The sequence below is a fragment of the Syngnathus leptorhynchus genome, chromosome 13, assembly GCF_054491065.1.
Source record: "Syngnathus leptorhynchus isolate UIUO chromosome 13, UIUO_Slep, whole genome shotgun sequence".
Lineage (NCBI taxonomy): Eukaryota > Metazoa > Chordata > Actinopteri > Syngnathiformes > Syngnathidae > Syngnathus > Syngnathus leptorhynchus.
The window spans coordinates 1,360,342-1,382,033 of record NC_141207.1 but is presented as its reverse complement, the minus strand read 5'-3'; the positions used below and the strand labels follow the sequence as shown (position 1 = coordinate 1,382,033).

The 21,692-nt window shown below is 49.3% G+C and overlaps 2 protein-coding genes across 2 annotated transcripts; one reads left to right on the top strand and one right to left on the bottom strand.

Annotated features, from left to right (window-relative positions):
- Nucleotides 1–183: 183 nt before the first annotated feature.
- polr1b (RNA polymerase I subunit B) lies at nucleotides 184–7,138 on the bottom strand. The gene is made up of 15 exons (XM_085927838.1): nucleotides 6,710–7,138; nucleotides 6,310–6,477; nucleotides 6,044–6,190; nucleotides 5,780–5,912; nucleotides 5,490–5,626; nucleotides 4,772–4,995; nucleotides 4,523–4,694; nucleotides 4,125–4,296; nucleotides 3,614–4,029; nucleotides 3,346–3,516; nucleotides 3,132–3,288; nucleotides 2,858–3,054; nucleotides 2,332–2,582; nucleotides 1,745–2,252; nucleotides 184–1,623 (listed from the first exon to the last, which is right to left on the bottom strand). Exons 1-15 carry the CDS (start codon nucleotides 6,884–6,886, stop codon nucleotides 1,249–1,251), a joined length of 3,405 nt encoding a protein of 1,134 aa, XP_085783964.1. The 5' UTR covers nucleotides 6,887–7,138; the 3' UTR covers nucleotides 184–1,248.
- A 900-nt stretch (nucleotides 7,139–8,038) lies between these two features.
- Nucleotides 8,039–21,495, top strand: arhgap39 (Rho GTPase activating protein 39). The gene is made up of 11 exons (XM_085928013.1): nucleotides 8,039–8,191; nucleotides 15,137–15,559; nucleotides 16,134–17,385; nucleotides 17,498–17,662; nucleotides 17,743–17,928; nucleotides 18,031–18,244; nucleotides 18,402–18,475; nucleotides 18,549–18,748; nucleotides 18,868–18,959; nucleotides 19,068–19,237; nucleotides 19,431–21,495. The coding sequence occupies exons 1-11, from the start codon at nucleotides 8,181–8,183 to the stop codon at nucleotides 19,623–19,625; spliced, it is 2,982 nt and encodes a 993-aa protein (XP_085784139.1). The 5' UTR covers nucleotides 8,039–8,180; the 3' UTR covers nucleotides 19,626–21,495.
- The last annotated feature ends 197 nt before the right edge of the window (nucleotides 21,496–21,692 follow it).

Sequence of the window (21,692 nt, the reverse complement as noted above, 5' to 3'; positions counted from 1 at the left end):
GACCATTTTTTTTCTTTTCAACAGTGGGAGGTTGGCTATGTGGGCGATGCGGGAGTTTTGGAGGTGAGGCTACTATCTGAAGACTTAAAGTACTTCAACCAGTTTGCTTTTTAATTAAAAAGCCAGTAGACATTTGGGGAAAAACTACTGTAAACAGGAATTCCCCATAGTGCCAACTGTGTCTGTTAGGTCATTATTGAAAATTGAGAGAAGTCATCAGTGTCTTCAATTTTTTTGTCACGGGTCAGTCACATTGTCATCATAGTTTCCCTTGGAGGGCCATTATGACTGTTAACATCTTCTACATACATACATACAGTATAGGCTACACAATAAACTGATGAATAGCTAGTTTTGAAATCAGAGATGAGTAAAAACTGTTCAAATAGTTTAAAAAGATGAATGGTAATAAGAATTGCTAGCAATAGCACTCTTTAAAAAGTGAGGACAATTTGTAATTTTAGTGAAAATTCGATACAAAATTCGTCTTCGCGGGCCACTTAAAATGATGTGGCGGGCTGTATTGGGCCCTGGACCGTGTTTGACACCAATAACATGGATGATCAATTACACTGCTAGCCCATTAATAGCCATTTTAAAAGGCCTTTTACAGAATTTTATTTATTTATTTAAATTTATTTAATTTAATTAAGGATTCTCCATCGGTGCATCTGTGCTTTTTGACACGTTAATTCAAAACGCTCGTCCTGCTCACGTGACGTTACTCCAGTCAAGCCCGCAAAGCTAGCAAAAATGAGTAAGAAAAAGAGATGTTTGGAAATCTTTGGAAAGAGGAAAAGGCCCAATGTGGAGACAGAAAAGGCTACAACTTCCAAAAAAATAGAGCTGGATTAAAATCAAGACAGAATATCCTGAGATCACCACAAAAGCACTGAAAACCCTGCTTCGCTGTCCCACATCCTATTTTTGTAAAGCAGGATTTTCTGCGGTTACCGCGACCAAAACAAAGCTCCGGAGCAGATACTTTTTATTTTCATGCGCTTTGGTTTTAATGCCAGTCATATCATTTTATTTCATCGTATTTATGTATTTATATAAAAGCCGGTCCATGTAAATATTGTCTGACATGTAACCGGTCCGTGGGGCAAAAAAGGTTGGGGACCGCTGGGATAGATAACACATAATTCAAGATAAATATCTTTGCCTTCTTCAGTCCCAAAGTAGCTCTCAAATTTACCCAAAATGTTATTCTACTCAAAGCAGAGTCCTACAGGGCCCTGACCTTGCTTACTTAATGTCCAGCTTGACTTTGATGTTCATAGCGGCCAGCTCGGCCACAAAATAACGGAAAACGTACGGCACGGAGACAGAGTCCACCGAGTCGCTCTTGCCGCAGAGCGTGCAGACGGTGCGACGGTGGCGCGTGGAGGACCAGGAGGGCGGCGGCTTCTCCAGCAGTGGCGACAGCAAACTCCCGCAGTCCACGCACACCTCCGCCACCGAACGGTCGGAGCAGTTGAAGAGGCGGTCCTGCAGCAGGAAGGACGAGCCGTGCGATAGCAGGGCGTCGCGCTCCATCTCGCCGAAGCGGATGCCGCCTTGCACGTTCCTGCCGCCCAACGGCTGGTTGGTCACCTTGTCACGTGCCCCTGTCGTACGTACCTGCCACATCATACGTCACGGGTGAGAAACATTTTTTAAAATTCAGTATCGGAAAGCAGTAGAAACAAGTTAATGACGTTCCGTTTGATAGGTTGTCGGAATTGTGTTTTGCCTCCCTGACCTGGAACTTGTCGGACACCATGTGTCTGAGCCTCTGGTAGTAAACCACGCCGATGAAAATGTCGGCCTCCAGCTCCAGGCCGCTGGTGCCGCTGTAGAGGCGCTCGGTGCCGTAATAGTTGTAGCCGCCCGCCCGCAGCATCTCCCCGAAGTAGTCGAGGGCAGAGTTGTCTTCGGAGAAGGTGAAGGGCGTGGCGTCGTGGCTCAAGCCGTGCAGGGCGGCCGACTTGCCCGCCATGCTCTCGATCAGCATGCCGATGGTCATACGCGAGGGGAACCCGTGCGGGTTGAACAAGATGTCAGGGCTGAGGCCGCTCTCGCTGAAGGGCATGTCCTCGGCGGGCCACAGCCGGCTCAGAATGCCCTTCTGGCCGTGACGGCTGGCGAACTTGTCGCCGATGGTGGGATTGCGTGGCATCCGCATGGTGATGCACACGCGCCTGAGCAGGCTCGTGCCGGCGTCGTTGCTGCAGATCTTGATGTTGTCCACCACGCACGCCTCCTGGCTCCTGCGCATTAGGACCACACGTGGCATCAACAGGATTTCAAATGAGTTCATTAGAAAGAGACGGAAGCAAGAGAACACACTTGTAGAAAGAGACAAAGGACTGGCCGGTGTTCAGGTCGATGTAGCTGTAGAAGGGGTCGCCGTAGCGCAGCATGGCGCCCACTGGTGGAAGTCCATCAGCATCCAGCTGATTATTGACCTTGGGGTCTCCAGGCCTGGCCCCAAACACCACGCCGTCGTGACCCCGTGCCTTTTGGGCGAGGTCCACCAGTTCCGTCTTGTAGATGCAGCCGTGGGCAAAGCCGCGCTCCCATGATGACTTGTTCACAATCTGGCCAGCAGGGGACATCATTAACAAAATGAAGGTTTTTTTTAGTTGGAAGGGGATTATTGCCGAATAGCTATCTTACTACCGGGGATGTGATTTGAGGAGCTTCATTTAGACAAAAACTGTGCTTTGCTACTATTATGGCATCTATATACATTTCCATGGATTTCTCTGTTTTTATCAGGATAAATTCCTCTGGAATTTTGCTAACCCCCCACCCTAATGAGTTTTTTTGAGTGTGTGAGCATCTGTGAGCGTGTGTGGTAGGTGCTACTGACCATGGCGTCCTCCATGTCGTAGCCGCTGTAGGAGATGACAGCCACCACGGCGTTGGTGCCACTCGGGTAGTTGTCCAGCTGGTAGCGGTCGTACATGGACGGACGTACCAGCGGGCTCTGCGGCGTCTGCAGCCGGTACAGCTTGTTGTCCGAACGCTCCAGGAAGGCATGAAGGGGGAAGCCCATCGTCTGCTTACCTGGAGACCGCCGCGCGCTCGCACCATCACAAGTGGGAAACGCCGGCGCGCGAAGCCCGCCGGATTCCGACACTCACCCATCTGGCACTGGTACATGTTCCTGGGACTCTGGTTGTGGTCCGAGTAGGGTATGAAACTTGCCACCACGCTGAGCATACTGTGCGGGAAGAGCTCCTGGTGGCTGCTGACACCCGCCACCACCTCTGCCTCTTTCACGGCCACGTTAACATAAAGCTGCCCGGCGAGACAAGAGTGTCAGCAAGTGGCTTTTTCTTGCGCTTGCTATCTTACCTGCTCGAAGGTTCCGATGAGCTCCTGCTTGCCGACCGCCAGGTTGCGCACAGGGCGCATCATGCGGCACGCCGTGGTGAACAGAAACAGGCCCGGGTACAAGCTGGCTTTGCCCGTCTTGGGCACCAGAATGATTTCAGTATACGGAGGAACCCTTTTCTCCTGCAGAACCTGAAGGAACGTCACGCTTACTACAGCTGAAAAAAAATTCTAGCTCTGCCCCTGAAGTTTCCAGTCAATTTGGCCAGGGAAATAAAGCTTTGGGTACCTTGAACCTGCGCAGTGAGTCCACCACACCGGGGGCCAGGCATTCCTCCACCCAACCTACCACGGCGCCGTCCAGCAGGACCGGGTAGCAGTCGGCGAAGGGGCTGGTGGGGGTGGCGTCGACGGGGGTCACGCCCAGTGAGCAGAGAATGGCCGGCAGCCCCACGGTGGACAAGGATCCCGTCACCACCTGGCAGCTGGCCGTCATGTGATTCATGAGGCCGCAGGGCTCGCCGTCGGGCGTGTGCACGGGGCACAGGAAGCCCCAAGACTCGGGCAGCAACTTGCGCACGGACGTGGTGCGCATCTTGGTGAAGGCGGCGCCGCGGTGCACGCAGCGGAAGTGTGACAGGTAGCGGATGAAGTTGAGCTTGTCGGCTACCACGCACAGGCCCGTGTTCTGCAACATGCCCAGACCTAATAGCAAAGGGGGTTAGACAATACGCATGGTTGATACCTTAAACCTGGTTGAAAACCTTCATTCCTGTTTCAGAAGTCTAGGCGGCGCTGACCTGTCTTGGAGCTGAGGTTGCCGGTGGCCAGCATGTACTCAAAGGCTTTGCTGAGGTCGGTTCCAAGATTCAACAACTTCATGACGTTTTCCGCCGTCCAGCCAGCCTTCAGCTTACTCGCTCGCTTCTCCACCGCCGTCTTGACCGACAGCAGCCACGTCCCCAGCTTCTCCTGCCCACCCCACAGGACGTCAAGCACTGCTCACTTGAGGTATGCTGCTTGTTTGGGCTCAGGGCCAGTTCACTTTATTTCATTCAAATTCATTAGACTTAAAATAAGAATAAAATTAAAACATGGGAAGACATTTGTTGCTATGTATAAAATATAAGAAACACTGAATTGGAAAAATAATTTCATCTCCTATGTAATTGATTGTAATTATTGATTTATTGCTGACCTTGAGGAACATGAGGTAGAGCTGTCCCGGCGTGAGGACCTCCTGACAGGCGATGCCGTCTGGGTTCTCCTCCAGGCTCTCCTGCTTAGCGAAGCTGAAAAGCTTGCGACACATCAGGCACAGCAGCCGGAACTTTTCCGGGCCTGTCCGCAAGTGGATGCAGATGCACTCGCTGTGGGAGCACAAAGGTATTAAGAGTGGCTGCTTTGTTGTTGCCGTGGTGATATGCATGCGGGCCATCAGGCGTACTCCAGCAGGAAGTCGGCGCACTGCCGGTCGGTGTACCACTCGGGCAGGTTGAGTTTCACGCGGAAGCGTCCGCCCAGGTAGTCCAGGACCTTGGAGCGTGACGTGCAGTCCTGCGCCGACACCAAGCGCAGCATCTCGCAGGCGGCGCTGCGGTACAGCGAGTTCTCTTCCACGCTTTTGATCAGCTCTGAGAAAATCTCCAGGTCGCTCAGGTCCACCAGCGCCTGCGTGGCAAAAGATTCAAAACCCTGACTTGAGCCCCTGCGAAAACCCCAACCCTGGCTTGAAACCCAAAGTAGATACCGTATTTTTCGCACCATAAGGCACACTGGATTATAAGGCGCACCCTCATTGAATTTTTTTATTTTATAAATTATTTCATATATAGGGCGCACCGGAGTAAATTTACTCGAAACATTAACAACAGCTATTCAGTGACGCCCCCTGACCACGGTTGCCGTAATGCTGGGAAGCGATGCAACCTTGTAATTTATTAGTCGTACTAAAACGTACTGAAACATTTTGGCAGAGCACTGTGTACAACCAGTATGGATCAACAAATTCATCAATTTATCCATATATAAAGCGCACTGTCGGCTTTTGAGAAAATTTTAGGTTTTTAGGTGTGCCTTGTAGTCCGGAAAATACGGTAGTCTAACAAAACTGTTGGCTTTAAATTGTAAAATCCTTGACACCTTATTTTGAAAGTCAAGCGTACCTTAAGCATAAAGCCAATCGGTAGGAAGAAGAGTTCCTTGTGGTAGATGAAGTTGAGCATGATGGTTCCGTTCTCCAAGTAGTGAAGGTGCATGTTGATGGCTGTGTGATTCTCCTTCATGCAGCGCATGGACAAACCTGAAAAGATGAGGGTGTGAAATTTGAAAGCCAGCAAGCATTTAAGTGTGCACGCAGGCTCATGAACGAGCAGAGCTTATTGGAACATGGTCGCTGTTTTGGAGTAAAAGTTTGAAGGGGGAAAACTTTGTCAAATGTGAGTTGGATTCTCACCATACTGCGTGTATCCATGGCCTCTGCTCTTCCACTTGGGTCGTGACATGGCAATGGGGTAGTTCCTCCGAGGCATGATCAGCATGCGAATCACCTTCTCGATGCCGTTCACAATGAAGTAGCCGCCCATTTCCTTAACATCCCGAAGACAGTGTGGAATTATTCAAAACCTTACAGCACTTTCAAAGTCCAACCCAGGCTTGAAATTGCAAAACCTAGTTTGACACCCCAATTGGAAAGGCCAAGCTGCACTCCAAGCCCTACCTCAGCCTCCTCGTGGTGTTCCACCAGCTGCTGCGGCGTCATCCCGTGCAGGTTGCACAGTTTGGATTTGACCATAATGGGAATTTGCCCGAGCCCCTGCTTGACGATCCCTTTCGGGACCCCGTTCACACTCCAGCTCACATCTGCCTGGAAGCATGTAAACACAGTAAAGAGTCGCCTGATGATGAAATCTGTGACCCCCCCCCCCCCAACTTGGATTATAATTTATATAAACGCCGCTGTCCAGCGACGTTTAAGTCACTCACCACTATCTTGCCCCTGTACGAGCACCTCCTGGCGCGGCACTCCGCCGGGAAGACTCTCATCTCGCGGCAGACACAGCCTTTGGACACATTCGGCGGGTGGACGATGGCCTCTACGAAGGCCAAACTGATGCGCTCTCCGTTCACCATGAACTCCAACGGCGGGATGGCCTGAGAACGCACCACGGTCGCTGCATTAGGCACATTGGGAGCTTCATACAGCATTGACGTCATGCCACGCACATTTGCAGCGATAGATATTCTCATTTGAAACTCAAGATTACATTACCAAATATATATATATACATACAATATATACACAAATATTAGAAACAGAAAATAACACGTGCTTGGTATCACTCATGTCGTGTTAAAACGGGGATAGTTAGGTTGCGTGTGAGACCTGCACGACGGAGTTGAGTCCTTGTCCGATGGCCTGATCAAAAGAGTCAATATGCGCTTTGACCAAATCTTGCACAGCGTCACATTGTTTCTCGTTTAGTACACCGAAGCTTCCGTCCGTCAGGTTCTTCAAACTCGGACTTTCGGCCACATCGTTCCAGTCCTCCAAGGGGTCCATGCTTGTTTACCACACGTGCCAGCTCGATCCGGAAGTGCCGCCGCCTACGGAAGCCCAAAGCCCTCTTCGCTCGCTGCTAAAATATTATCACCATTAAATTATACTACGGTGAAAAAGCAATAATCCGAGCCATTCTGACTACTAAATATACCATGTCGGCTCTTTTTTTGTGTTGTTATTGATGTTTATATTGGATGAGGGTTAAATACTGCTACACATTTTTAGTTCCAATGCCATTGCCGTACGTGCTTTTAGACGGCTCTTACGGAGGCCGATAGGCGCCTTTCCTTCATGGATTTAGTATGAAGAATTTTGACTGTTGTTAAATTTGAGGCTAAAAGAACCAAAACCCGTAAAATACCTCTATCCGAATGGCATACTTTTCATGTTTAGTAACTGCGATCGCGCGCGTAGTAGACAAGATCAATTATTGTCAAGCGGTGGTCCGCGGCCCTCTAAAGGTCCGTGGTGGTATTGCAGGTGGTCCGCGAAATTGGAAATAGAAAATAATCGTAACGTATTTTAAAATAAAATTGATTTCCTCTTTGGACTTGTTTGTAAATTGATTACCTATTCAAATTGTGTCAAGTGTAGGTGAGATTCCCCAAATAGACATACAGATGCAATCAATACTGAATTCTGGAATCAGGTTTGAATTTTACACCTATTTTGTCACTCTGTTTTAAAATCCGACTCTTTCGTGGGAAAATTCAATCATGGTTCACGTAATGTGGAAACGATGCTTCCACGTGGCCCTCAGGTGAACTACGAGACGTCTGTCCGTCGAGTTGTCGTTTTCAGGGTGCCCCATAATAGCATGCTGAGATTGGTGAGCTTTCACGGGGCACCCAAACATTCGTTTGCACGGTAGCTGGCATCTCACACGGTTCTTCGATTGAACGCCTCACCAAGTGCGCATTCGACCCAATGTGCCAAGATAGCGAGAGTAACCATCATACAAAAGGAAGTTAGTAGTTTTAAATTTAAAGATCAAGACTAATTTTGACATGAAACATAAGTTTAAAAGGGTAATTATGACGCGACTCAGTGTTTCTGAAATACACTATAGAGACGCGAAAACGCCAAATTACAATCCTTAGGTACACACTTCAGAAAGCGTAATTTATTTTATTGTGAAAGCCGTAACAGGATGTGTACTTGGTGCTCACCGCTACCTTCATTCTGGTCTGGCCCGAGTTGGACTGGTTGGACTGCGGTGGTTGCGGTTTTGGCCAACATGGAGCGAACCTCTGTGGGGTTTACTCGAAACGGATTTTAAAAACAGCCGGAGAAAATGGCCGAAAGGTGAGTCTTAGCGACGCGTGTTATCGTTGTTTCGTCGATGGGATGAAGAGTGATATTGCCTCTGGAGGACAGACGGACGGGCGGCCGGTCGCCGCGTCCGGGCCACCATTTATCAACGTTCTCGCCGAGGAGCGGATGGCAGGTGCGCGAGGCTCGGTGTCGGGTGCTCGTCCACCCTCGTTTTGGTTAGATTCGCAGAATAGCTGGCGACCGGGAGGAGGCTGCTGGCAGGCGGCTGCCAGCCGCTGCTTGTATGCACCTGTCGGAGCGAATCGTCCTCACCTCAGCGGAATGTGGCTAATGCTAACGGAGGATGCTAACGGAGCATCAGTGCGGGATGAGGAGGAGGAGGCGGCTTCAGCATCCTTATCCTCACCGAGGATGCACGGTGTCAGTCTAATGTTGCCTTTCTGACAGTAAATAGTGTATTTATGGCAAAATAATCAACTTGGACACTTTCCTCGACAGATATAACATTTTAGGGGGTTGGGCAAAGTCTTGCATTTTCTGCCAAAATGCAACTTTTCCCAGTCAACTATTGCATTCTATTATCTAACTATTGCAAATGTAGCTGTTGAAAACATCACGTAAAGTTTCAGTGGCCTCACCCTCATCTGGATGATGGATGAAGGGAGACAGCAGGAAGTGCGGTGCCCTTCTCCTTCCATTGCGACGATGCCTTTCAGGCACACGTTGCCTACTCCTATTTGGTAAGGAAGGCAGCATGGCGGCTGTTGCTTGCCTACCTCTCAGTACGGAGGTTCTGGGCTCAAATCTATTAACAGGCCGTGCTGTGTGAAGCTTGACTGCAGTCTTTGCTTTGTCAGTGAGAATCAGTTGCTGGTCTATGTCCGTCTTACTGTACAGTCGACCAGTCCATTCGTGGTTTGTTCACGTCTGCCATCAACTTGGCTGTCTTCTGTGTTTCCCAACCAAAAGCCCCTACTAAGCAAAGCAAAAAACAAGAACGGACTTCTCTTTAAGAAGAGGTCAAATTGACAATTGGATGATGAACCCAGCCTCTCTCTCTATATGGTGGATCGGAGAGCTCACATTAGCTTTTGGGAAAAGTGCTTTGAGGTGTGTTCCTAACTCGATGTTCAGCCGTGAATCTGGTGGAACATTTAAAACAAGCCAAATTTGAATGCGGTCTGACCTAGTGCCGAAATGTGAGCACGCTCCTTTGTTCTGTGGATAGTGAAGATGACCGAGTAGAACGTGAAGCTAACTTAGCTTGTTTCTGGCACAGCTGGCACACAGATAGGCTAGCATGGTTAGCCCTGTTTAATAATTTATGTTGTTGCATTTGTGTGTCACGCGGATCGTGTAACCTCATTTAAATCACGACAGACACGCACACTCACATTTAGCCTGGCTGCTTTGAAAGGAAATGCAAATGTTGTTGTGTTATGCATGTATGTGTGTGAAGGTGACAGACATAATGATGTATTATCACTGGGTCAAAATAATAGAAGCACCTCACAGTAATGTTAACGATAAACAGTTGTATGAAGTTTGTCAAAGTTCAACTCCTGAAATTTACCAGAAATTGCCGCTTTAAACCAAAATGGCTATCCTCCTGTTTAACTTGATGGTTTGGGGTCTATATTGGCTTGTTGAAGTGCTGTGTGCTGATCTTTGCTACTAACTAGCTAGCAGTGGTTGTGCGTTTATTGGTGGGTAGAGTGTGTGTGAGTGTCAGCAACCTGAGTGCGTTGGGGGCGGGGGCACTTTCCAACTCTAATAGGATTACGTCTGATTGTATTTGTTGAAATGCTGCTGCTCAGTGTGTGTGTGTGTGTGTGTGTGCTTCCTGTGTATGGTGTTTTGCATGTCGCTGCGGTGTGTGTGTGTTGACGTTTGTGAGTGAATGTATTTCTGATGTGCGTAGGTGTACTGATGTGACAAGGTGGGGGAATGTTAACAAGGAGGAGGCACTTTTAATCAACAGTTGCTTGCGTGTGTCTGTGGGCCAGTCGGTGAGATGGAGAGGTTGTGGAAATGAATCCCCGCAGCCATTGTTGTTGTTATTGTGATGAGTGGTAGCGGTAGTAGATCAACACAAGAGGCTGCAGTCGAACATTTTGATTTGGGCACACACGCACACACACACACACACAACTCAGTGGGGGAAGTAGCGCATATTTCATCAAGCTGCCGTCGTCACACCCAAAAGTGCCTTTTGGATGCTAAAATTTTAATTTGTCAACCTGGCAAGCATTGCTAATTGATGCCAAGCGTGGAATAAAACGATACTTGAATCCAATTTTGTGACAAACAACAACCGTACCAGACATACAGGCACTTTTGTTCATTTGTCTGTGGCCTTTTGCATTGTGTGTTAGCATTAAGCTAGTGGACCTTTATGAGGTAAATGTAATGTTTTTTGACACCATCTCACACCAGTAACTAACCAGTAAGAAAAATCCTAACAGTAAAACAAAGACAGCTACAATTTGTGTATTTTAAACAATTCACAACTGCGTTAAGAATAGACTGCGATCTTAACACTAATTAGCATGTACGTATGTTGTGATGCAACAACCCTCAACACTGGCATATTCTTTACATAGAACTCCGGCAATTAATGCAGTACTGATGAGCCCACAGAGGAGTTGACACGTCCTCGTGAATGTGCCACCACTATAATGTAAATTTGAGGTGTGATGGAAGAATGGATGGAAATAGGACATTCAGCACACGTGAAGAATTCGCTCATGCTGCAGTCTAAGTGCGGACGCTTGAAGCAGTAAGGAAGCAGAGCTGCTCATTTTGTGTGCGTGTGTGATAATGGCTGTGATTGGTCCGTAGGGTGTAGGCTGAAGGGTCAGAGTGGTCAAACAAGCCCACTCAAGCGATTCATAGCCACTCAACCCCCACAATCCGTGTGTGTGTGTGTGTGTCTCTATGTGTGTGCGCACGTGTGCGTGCGTGTGTAATAGAGCTGTAAAAGACTCTGGCCGAGCACAATATGTCTCTTGGTGCCCTTGATGGCCATCTGGGAGTATGGTGGGATGTACTGTAGAAAGTGGAAGTAACAAAACAAGATAGCACTTTGGTGATTTTTTTTTTTTTTTTCAAATTAACCAGTCTTGTTGGTTTTTAGTTTGGATTTCAAGTCAGGCTTTTGAACTCAAGTGAGGGTGTCAAATTAAGCTCTAAAGCCAGGATTAAGGTTTTAAGATCGCCTTTGGGTTTCAAACGTTTATAAACCAAGATTAAGATTTCAAATCATGCTTTCAAGATTGAGTTGAGGTTAAAAGTCAGGGTTTAGGTTTCGAGTTAAGGTTGTAAATTAGGGTTTCAAGCCTTGTTTAAGGTGACAAGGAAAAGGTTAGGTTTTTCAAGTGATGCTTTTGAGCATTGGTCACAATTTGAAGTCAGAGTCTCGTCACGTTGATGTTAGGCGCTGCCAGAACGTTGCGTCTGATGCCGCAATCATGGGATTTAGGCAGCGGGGCGGGATGAGGGGGATGGGGAACGAGTGGGTTGGTGTCACGCTACCTTTGCAGACGTGGCTGGCACATGTGCAGCGACAGAGGGTCACGCCATGGATGAGGCCACCGTTGCTAGGAAACCGTCTCCCCGCACTCAACTGACGTGCAGCATCCACTGTGGAACGTGTGTGTGTGTTTTGTTTAAGGTTAGCTTAGCAATTAGCATAGTTTCTCCGTCTTTCCTTGTCTTCCCTCGGTGAGAGGCTTGTTGCCACTCGCTGGTGTGGCACAGAGCTCGCCTCGACCATTGACTACCGGGCACGTAGGTGAGATGAGCCCGTCCAGCCCAGCAAAGCTTTTTGGGACTCGGCAATTCAATTCTTAGATAAATTATGCGAGGATTTGCAAGAATGCTAATGCTAAAACTATGGCATTAGGGTTGCATCTTGGGGAATCCAGTTTGCGGCTGTTCTCGGAGCTCAGAATCGTGGACAGCGGCAGCACTGGCTGTCAGGATGGCAAGGATTGGGGGGAGGGGTACCTGATGGACTGATTGATAGTAACCAGAAAATGATGGAGTGGGCCGGAGCGTGTCACTTGCCGTATCTCTTGATTGGTATTGCCCCTGCAATCCTCACCCCTGTTAGTCAAGCAATGATTGGACGCAGTCCGCTCACTGACACGGAAAATCATCAGTGGATGTGGAGCATCCTCGGCATAAAATTGATGGGGCCAAATCAAAGAATGGATGACAAATTCATTCTTTCATTGTTCTGAAAGGTTCTGAAGGACCTTGAATCCTTTCCACCATTAGGTGTGTGTGCGTCCGCGAGTGTTCGTACTCATATTCTTATTGCTAATCAAAACAGCAGCACCGAGCAAGGCGTCAAAACGATGAAACCAATTTTCTTCTGTTGCTAATCAAATTAGCAGCACCTGCAACATTCAGCGTGAAGCCTTGCCGCATGTTCGCTGCGAGCGTACAAACGGTTGTACTAACGGCCTGTCACAATCTGTGCTCATCATGGTGGCAATTTGAGGGGGGGGGAGAGTTGAAAGCTGGTGAGCTAACAGACGAGCTAGCATGTGCACATGCGAGGTGTCCGCTAGCTGCCGTCGCGGAGGACATCTGTGCGGGCACGCTCGCTGTTGATGAGGGCGAATGCTGTGAAATCAGCTGATGCTGACTCACACGCAGGCGTAGCGTGACGGCGGCTAGCCAGTGCCGTTCGAGCAGCTCCTGCATTTAACATGAGCCGGGCTAGCAAATGGACAGAGCGGCAATCAATGTTTAATTAGCCGCACATAGTAGTTTATTAGTCGCGCTGCGTGTGCATGCATGTCACATGACATCCGGTTGACGGATACAAGTGTATCACTCTGATACGAGAGAAGAAAACTGCACTTTAAGGCCCCTGTTTTTGTCTAACTCCGCCTGGGTGGGGTTTGGGGCCATTTGCGCCATTGTGGGAGTGAACACAGAATATGATGAAAATATAATAAGATGGATTCCCCCGGCATTTTACACGCCCAGGCATCCATCTTCCGTCACCAGGAAAATCCAACAAAAAAGCTCAGTTCAGTAGAGCAGTCACGTGTTGTGCGATAATCAGAGACTTGAAGAAAATGTGTTTTACAACTCTTCAGTAAAAGACGAGGGGGTACAAAAGCCTTTGCGGCCATGTTTTGCGGCGCTGCACAGCAGGGGGCCGACTGGCACCTCCCAAAATTTCCAGCTCCCGGCTTTCCCGGAGGCCGCTTTAGCGTTGGCAAGATTCCAGATGAGCTCAGGAGGCTCACTGGGAATGACGCAGGAATCCACGGAGAGGAGATGCTGCGCTGAGCTTTGAGCGGCTGCGACAGAATGAGTGGAATGCCGCCACCCGCCAGATGGCGGGGGAGGAGCCCAGCGCCTCTCCTCAGAATAACTCACAACATTCTCCTTCCTATCTAACTTCCTTCCTTCCTTCCTTCCTTCCTTCCTTCCTTCCTTCCTTCCTTCCTTCCTTCCTTCCTTCCTTCCTTCCTTCCTTCCTTCCTTCCTTCCTTCCTTCCTTCCTTCCTCCCTCCCTTCCTCCCTTCCTCCCTCCCTCCCATGCATGAATCCACTAATGTCTAAAAGCGTTATGCTTCAACCATTTTTTTTCATAACTTCTTAAAACTATCTCGTGGAAATTGTGACTCTGTGAAACCGAATTGGAATGTTGGAAAATATGACGGTATTTTTATTAGATTTTTTGAAGTTGATTACAAGATATAAATTGTCATGAACATTTGTCACATTTATCTAATTTAGTTACACAAAAATGCTGCCACTTTGCTTCGTCACTGATAACGCCGGAACTTTTGTCAGGAAAAAAATCTGTAGAGGATGACGTTTTTTGTCTAATTTGCAACATCTTCTGTATTTAATCTGAGATTACAATCTGGTGAATTTGCTTAGTTGAGCAGAATTGAGCGGCAAGCACTTGAAAGCCACAAAGGAAAAAAAAGAAAGACACACACACACACACACACACACACACACACACACACACACACACACACAAGAATGCAAAGTAAGCAAGACAAATGTTACATTCAGGGACATAAAACGACTGGCCAGGGGCCATGAGGCGATGGCGGCTCACTTGGTAAACACACTTCAAGCCTCTTTGGATGCGCTTGGAAGCTCTCACGTCACTAAAACGGCTCAGAAAAAAAGCTTATTGTCCGATTTCACAAGCTTGATTTGTACTGACCAAAATGGAGAAAACGAGCTTTTTGCCCACCAGCAATTTTCTCGAGTCGTTAGCTTATGCCCTTTTACCATTTAGCTGTTTAGGCGTAAATTCTTGAACATGAGCTACTTCAGCGTGTGGCGGTTGTATGATGTCACTAGCGCCGGGCGGCAAGATGGCTGATGCCACGCAGCCCTCGGCCGACCTTTGTAGTCGCTCCGATCGTCCTTGTCGACATGCGTTAGTTAGCCTGACAGACGCCAGTTTTCACTTGACAACCCCATCCTGCCATTCCACCACCGTGCTTCTACTAATATGACCTGAAAAATGTTCTTCAATGTCTGTTCATTTTGCACAGATTAGGAACCTGGGGAAAAATAGACACGGCACGGGGGTAGAAAAACGTCAGCTCGAGCAGACTGCGTGAAAGGGCTGACCGTGTCAATCGTCAGTTTGTCGTCGGTGAATATTTCATCCCACGCCGTGGGCTGAAAGTGGGTCACTTGGACTGCAAAGGCGTGAAGCAATTACGGCCAATTAATCCTCTCGTTGCCCCAGAGGAGTTCTACTTAACGGCCTCCTTCTGCTCCATTTGACACGGCGGGACTTTGACAGTGGCTGTTCACAAAGACGCAGTTTTTTCCTTTTAATTGACCAATTTCATGTGTTTACAAGTTTTCTTTGTCTCCCTCTCTTAAACATTTCATCTTAATGGCTGAGAATAGCATAGCCACATGCTAACGGAGTTGAGCTGACTGAGACTCCCCCCCCCGTTTGTGTGCCGCCAGGTTGGAGTGGGTAGAGATCATCGAGCCGCGCACGCGCGAGCGCATGTACGCCAACCTACTGACGGGCGAGTGCGTGTGGGACCCGCCGCCGGGTGTGCGCATCAAGCGGACGGGCGACAACCAGTGGTGGGAGCTGTTTGACCCCAACACCTCGCGCTTCTACTACTACAATGCTTCCACGCAGCGAACCGTCTGGCACCGCCCGCAAGGTTGCGACATCATCCCGCTGGCCAAGCTGCAGACGCTCAAGCAGCACACCGATGCCGCCAGCCCCCGCCACGCCGCCGCCGGGGGGGGCGCCGAAGGGGCGTCGGCCGACAACAGTCCGGGACGCAACAGCGGTGTCAGCCGGGAAGGGAGCACCTCATCCTCCCTGGATCAGGAAGGGACCGACAAACAGGTCGGGAAGGACGAAGCCGAGCGGTGAGTGAGGGCGGGGGCTGACCGTCACGCAATATCTCAGGCTCATCTCGGACGCTTGGAAACTTTTGAGTTTATAAGCGGAAAGTCTGCTTCCCAAAAGGCCTGCCGAGGAGGCTCGGAAAATGCTGTGCCGGGCCTTCAAAAGATCCCAAGCGCCTTTGAAGGCTTCTCTTGTTTGTTGTCACATTCTCACGCTCAGGCCATTCAGCGAGTATTCTGCGCCCGCACGTTTCAGAGGTGCCAGGTGACTGATCAATTTCACACTAGGGTCCTCCTGTGGTTGTCAGCGGTGTTGGATAAACGAGACCGATGCCAAGTGAGGAGCTGGCTCGCTGGCTCGCTGGCTGGCACGCCGGGTGCCAGTGAAACGTTTGCCTGATTAAAGTTTCAACATGAACTCAATGAACTACTTAAACATTCGCAGCTTTTCATTCTTTTATTGATTGACTTGAAGTTACGCAAGTCTCCCGCTCTCCCCTGAATGTGTCTAATCCCTCTTGTATTTTCTCATTGATTCCTTTCTCCTTTCCTCCTCCTCATATCCTGTCGTCCTCTCTCGCCGACTCCTCTTCAGCACGTCCCCGTTCAGATGGAACACGGGTACCAAGGAGCGCATGCTGATCAAGGTGACGGACCGCGAGCCCAGCTTCCTGTCCCACCAGGGGAACGGTTACTCGCCGTGCGACCCGCCCACGCCGGGCGGGGGCACGGCGGCGCGAAGCCGGCGTTCCTCCGGGGGCGGCAACTCTGCACCCTCGGAACCCGACGCCTCCCCGGTCCCGTACCCCGAGCGCCGGCATTCTCCCTTTCTGAAGCGCGCCGAGCTGGGCGGCACCCAACGACGCTCCTCAGCCGAGTCGCAGCCGTCGTCGCCGCGCTACGCCTACGAGCCGCCGCTCTACGAGGAGCCGCCCTCCGAGTACCAACCGCCGCCCATCTACGAGGAGCCGCCCTCCGACATCCACCTGTCCGAATCGTCCTTCTACGGTGCCGGGAAGTCGCCCGTCCGCAAGACCTCGGTGCCCCTCTACCACTCTCCCAAGCAGTCCCCTTACGGCCAGCTGGTTCTGACCCGGCAGAAGTGTCCAGACAAGACGCAAAGTCTAGAGTACAGTCCCGTGGGGAAGGAATACGTCAAGCAGCTGGTGTACGTGGAGCAGTCGTCCTCTAGCCCTCGCTTCAAGACGGCTGACCGCCTGCTGCGTTACGGCACCACGGGAGGCTACGGCGGCTCCTACGGGGGCTCCTACACCCTGCAGCACAGTCAGTCGCTGATCCGAGACCCCCGCCTGCTGCTGGACTACAGCGGCGAGGGCGGCGAGGGGGGCCAGAGGCTGCTCTATGAGGATTCCATATCCTGGTCGTCCAGCCAAACTCACTCTTTGTCCACATCCTCCACCGGCGCCTTCTCCCCCGGCGGAAACCGCAAGCGCAAAAGCCGGAAGCCGTCGCTCCCCCAGGAGTTGGCTCGCTGCGGTGCCCCTGACGGGGACTTTGGGGGCACAGCGTCGGAGGCCATGCTGGCACAGGCCCGCCTGGCGTGGGAGGCGCAGCAGGTGATGAAGCAGCGCAGCAGCTGGGACTCGGGTCAGGGCGGCGCCCAAAGCTCCAAGGACGGCTACGAGAGCGATGGCGCCGTGCCGCCCCCGCTGCCAGGGCCGGTGGTGAGGGCTTTCAGCGAGGACGAAGCCCTGGCGCAAAGCGACGGACACCTCTGGAAGAGAAGCACCTTCGAGCGTCTCGGATTCCCTCAGGCCCTGCTGGAGAAAAGTCTCTCCATGCAAACCAGCCTGGCCTCACCCGAGACTTATCTCCATCCCTCACAGGTACTCCTTCCCTCACGGGACTTGGCAAAATAGTATTTGTTAGCGGGCTCCCAGATACCCGCTGGAAAATTTCCGCCAGTCACTTAACATTTTCCCCTTCTTCTCGTCTCAGTCGGAGGACCTGGGAGCCTGCGCCCAGTTTGAGGCCAGCCGCAATGCCAGGAACATGATGCCGAGCGCCAGCTGCGGAGTCTTCCCGGAATTCACCCTGAGAAAACCGTCCTCTGAGACCGACATCGAGAACTGGGCGTCCAAGCACTTCAACAAACACACGCAGGTGCACAGACGCTTGCTTCAACGCTCACTTCCCGCTCTTAACGTCATAGTAATCCAGTCATGCGATTTGCGAATTGTCAGGGTCTGTTCAGGAGGAAGGTGTCCATCGCCAACATGCTGGCGTGGAGCAGCGAGCCCATCAAGAAGCCCATGATCGTCACTTCGGACCGCAGTGTCAAGAAGGAAGCGGTGGACATCTTCAAGCTCATCCAGACCTACATGGGGGATCGCCGCACCAAAGCCGACCCCCTCAACGTAGCCCTGGAGGTCTAAGGACTTTCAGTACACAGCAGTGCCCTCTTCAGGCGTGGTTGACAACCACAGAAAATACAACGGATTGTCTTAGTGGACCTTTTTTTCCCCCTCCAGGTGGTGGTCCGCGGATGGAGTTACCAGGGACTCCGCGACGAGCTCTACATCCAGCTGTGCCGGCAGACCACGGAGAACTTCCGCTACGACAGTCTGGAGCGCGGCTGGGAGCTGATGGCCATCTGCCTGGCCTTCTTCCCGCCCACGCCGCGCTTCCACAACTACCTTGAGGGCTACATCTGCAGACACATGGACCCTCTCAACGACACCAAGGGTTTGTACACACTTAAGTCTAGTCTTAGTATTTATCCGTGATTTTTTTTGACCACCTTATTTTTCTATATGATGGTCCAAATATTAGAAATGGGCTTTGTAAATACGAATTAATTTATCAACGGTATTAAATAACTCCTGTGTGTTATTTTCTTCAGGAGTGGCTATTAGTAGCTATGCTAAACATTGCTACAGGAAGCTAACCAAGGCGGCACTGACCGGAGCCAAGAAGGTACCATCGAGATCCCATCCAATTCAATCCAATGTAGTCCAGTCCAGACACGTGCGTCCACGTTTGCTCTCAGGGTCTTCAGAAGCCGTGCCTGGAAGAGATCCAGCACGCCCGCAATGCCATCTTCAGCCCGTCCATGTTTGGCTCTTCCCTGGAGGAGGTCATGGCCCTGCAGAGGGAGCGCTACCCGGACCACCAGCTACCCTGGGTTCAGACCCGCCTGTCCGAGGAGGTCTTGGGCCTCAACGGGGACCAGACGGAAGGCATCTTCAGGTCAGGAACCCCGTTTCTATCTCGATAAATTTGAAGGGGAACCAACAATTTGAGTCGGACAAGCTATGCTTTTTTATTGCAAAATAAGAAATAATCATAAAATAAGTTTGGCTTGCCAGGGTTCCGGGTGACATTGATGAGGTGAACGCTCTCAAGCTGCAAGTGGACCAGTGGAAGATCCCCACGGGACTGGAGGACCCTCACATTCCAGGTCAGAACTCACATCCACCCCTTCCAGCATAAAGGATTCATAGCAAAAAAAAAAAATTTTTTTAACCGGCTTTTTATTTAATTGCATGCCACACATGCACATCCACAGCGTCACTTCTGAAGTTTTGGTACCGCGAGCTAGAGGAGCCACTCATCCCACACGAGTTCTACGACGAGTGCGTCAAGAACTACGACAACGCCGAGGCTGCTGTCCAAGTAGTGCTGGGACTGCCGCACATCAACAAACTAGTGCTATGCTACCTCATTCGCTTCCTGCAGGTACGAACACAGCGCTAGGACAGGAAATAGTCCATCGGAATAGTCAAAGAATTAAGCAAACATGAAATATTCTTTTTGTAAATAATTTAATTGTGACAGTATTTCATGATATTAAGTTATTTAATTAGAAAATGCAAAATATATATGCTGAAAGTATCTGAAGAATTGAATCGAGTAATTGATGGCAACACAGGTGTTCGCGCAGCCGTCCAATGTGGCGGTGACCAAGATGGACGTGAACAACCTGGCCATGGTGATGGCGCCCAACTGCTTGCGCTGCCAGTCGGACGACCCGCGTGTCATCTTCGAGAACACGCGCAAGGAAATGTCCTTCATCAGGCTCCTCATCCACACGCTTGACACTAGCTTCATGGACACCATCCTATAACCCCTCCCCCCCCCACACACACACCCTAAAAGAAAAAAAAAGAAGGTGGCATGACACACACCCCTGCGGTACTCCGCGTGCCTTTATGGAAAGCCCCTCCAGCAATTTCTCCACGTCCTTTATATACTTTGTCCTCACGAGGAAGACAATTCAGTGCACTAGTAGCACAGCTGTAGCTTTTAAAAATATATAACTGTAAAAAAAAACACAAGTCACAGTCGTTCTACTAGTGCTCCGAATGCTCTTATTCAGCTGGATCAAGAGAGCACGATCACATGGACACCAAACTAGATATCAAGGATGGAGCCATCTTACGATCTTAGTATCAGTATGCCAACATGAGAAATGAAGAAACTTTAGCGACAACTTAATCATCTTACGAGTGAGGACAAAGCACATACCCGACTAGTACATGGACCTCGAGCTGGGTACGAAGACTTTGGAGCAAATCCTGAAAGATCTTTCCATATGCCTTCACAGTTGCAAGACCAGGATACCCTCATTGATGCCGTTGCGACTCGCCACTGATTTGTGAATGTGTCTTTTGGTTTACTTGTTTCACACCGTGTGACACTTACGTGCTTCTAAAAAAAAAAAAAAAAAGACAACGCTGCAACGTCCAAGCCCCTTTCGCGCAGCACCGCAAGTGCCGACACTTTCACGGGTACGAAGGTTGTGAAGTTTTCCATCCGACACCAGTTCTTCTGCCCTATTTGTGTCAAAAGCGATTGTCAGCGCCCGACGACAGCGTAATAATTCACGGTGGGATCAATCCCAGAAAATTCATTTGAAATTACATTGGTGCCTTGAGATACAAAAGAGCCAACAATTTTGGGGCTTTTTCTTGCAAGCAGAAAGTTGAAATATGAGGACCTCGACATCAACACACTTCACTCAAGCAGACAAGAATTACATGTATTGAAAACTGCAATCACTTAACTTTAGCTTAATGCTAACAGACAATTGGGAATATCTTAAGACGAGCTACTGAAAATACAAGTAGAAATTGCTCATCCTCTGCAACAAATTATTACTCCAACTGACTATAAGACACTAGTAGTAGTAACAGTCTTCTTTGATTGTCTGCCTAACAGTATACTACCCTCTAGTGGCCACATTGCACACTAACTAGAAGCTGCAATCAAACGTCGTTATCTCAAGGTGCCATTGTATTCAAAGCAAATCTTAATCAAATAAAAATGTTACCATTAAGATTCGAAGGTTTGGGAAGCCGACCGAATTTTTTAACCGGCTCTTTTTTGGAACTTGTAATTTATTTCTTATTTATTTGATGCCTTCTTACGTGTTGTACGCGTGTCAGACGAATGTGTGTGATGTACATTAAGCGTGTACAGACTAAAAAATAAAAAAAAAAGTTGACCTATAGAGAGTGATGTGAACGTTAACATGAAACAAACAAGCTTAAGTTTTTAAAGACACGGTAAATTTTCTCACGTTGATGGAAGTTTACGAGTCTATTTAAAGGAGTTTGTGAGCGCGGCCGAGCCGCGCAGTCAATCAGCATGCACACGTAGTGACATTGAAGCAGATTGTTTCCAGTTCCAGGTGTAAAAGAAAACCCAAGTTCTTTTTATATCGGACGAGGGGGTTTTCTATTCTTGTGATGAGGAGGAGGAAGAGTGAGGAATTTAAGTGTTTGTCACTCGTCACTTAGTCGAGACTGAACGTGTTCCTTTTTGCTTTAATAAACGACTCAAAGTGGCTTCGTCTTGGTTCGCAACGTACAATGCGTGTTTTGGCAGCTCGCCACATTTCATCAGACTTAAAAGGTTTTATTGCCATTCCCGACTGAAGTTTATCATCACAGTAAAGACAAATACGTAAACTGCCTCACAACTGCCAATTTAGCTTGATGGAAAATATCAGTATGTGCTAACGGTGTAAAGAACATAACAGTCATAATCTTTATCTTCCAACTACGGAGGACATTGACAATAGCGGTTTCTGACAGGAAATGTAAATCATTTAAATCCATCCATCTAATATACTGCCCTCGTGTGGCCATGGTGGGAACATCACATTGTGGCAAAGCAGTTGTCAATTGCA

Coding starts and splice junctions, on each gene's coding strand:
- arhgap39 (XM_085928013.1), top strand. Junction 17,663..17,742: donor ACTTCAACAAACACACGCAG/GTGCACAGACGC, acceptor GCGAATTGTCAG/GGTCTGTTCAGGAGGAAGGT. Junction 19,238..19,430: donor ACCTCATTCGCTTCCTGCAG/GTACGAACACAG, acceptor ATGGCAACACAG/GTGTTCGCGCAGCCGTCCAA.
- polr1b (XM_085927838.1), bottom strand. CDS start 6,886: ATGGACCCCTTGGAGGACTGGAACGATGTGGCCGAAAGTCCGAGTTTG. Junction 6,191..6,309: donor CGTACAGGGGCAAGATAGTG/GTGAGTGACTTA, acceptor ACATGCTTCCAG/GCAGATGTGAGCTGGAGTGT. Junction 4,030..4,124: donor CAACCTCAGCTCCAAGACAG/GTCAGCGCCGCC, acceptor CTTTGCTATTAG/GTCTGGGCATGTTGCAGAAC.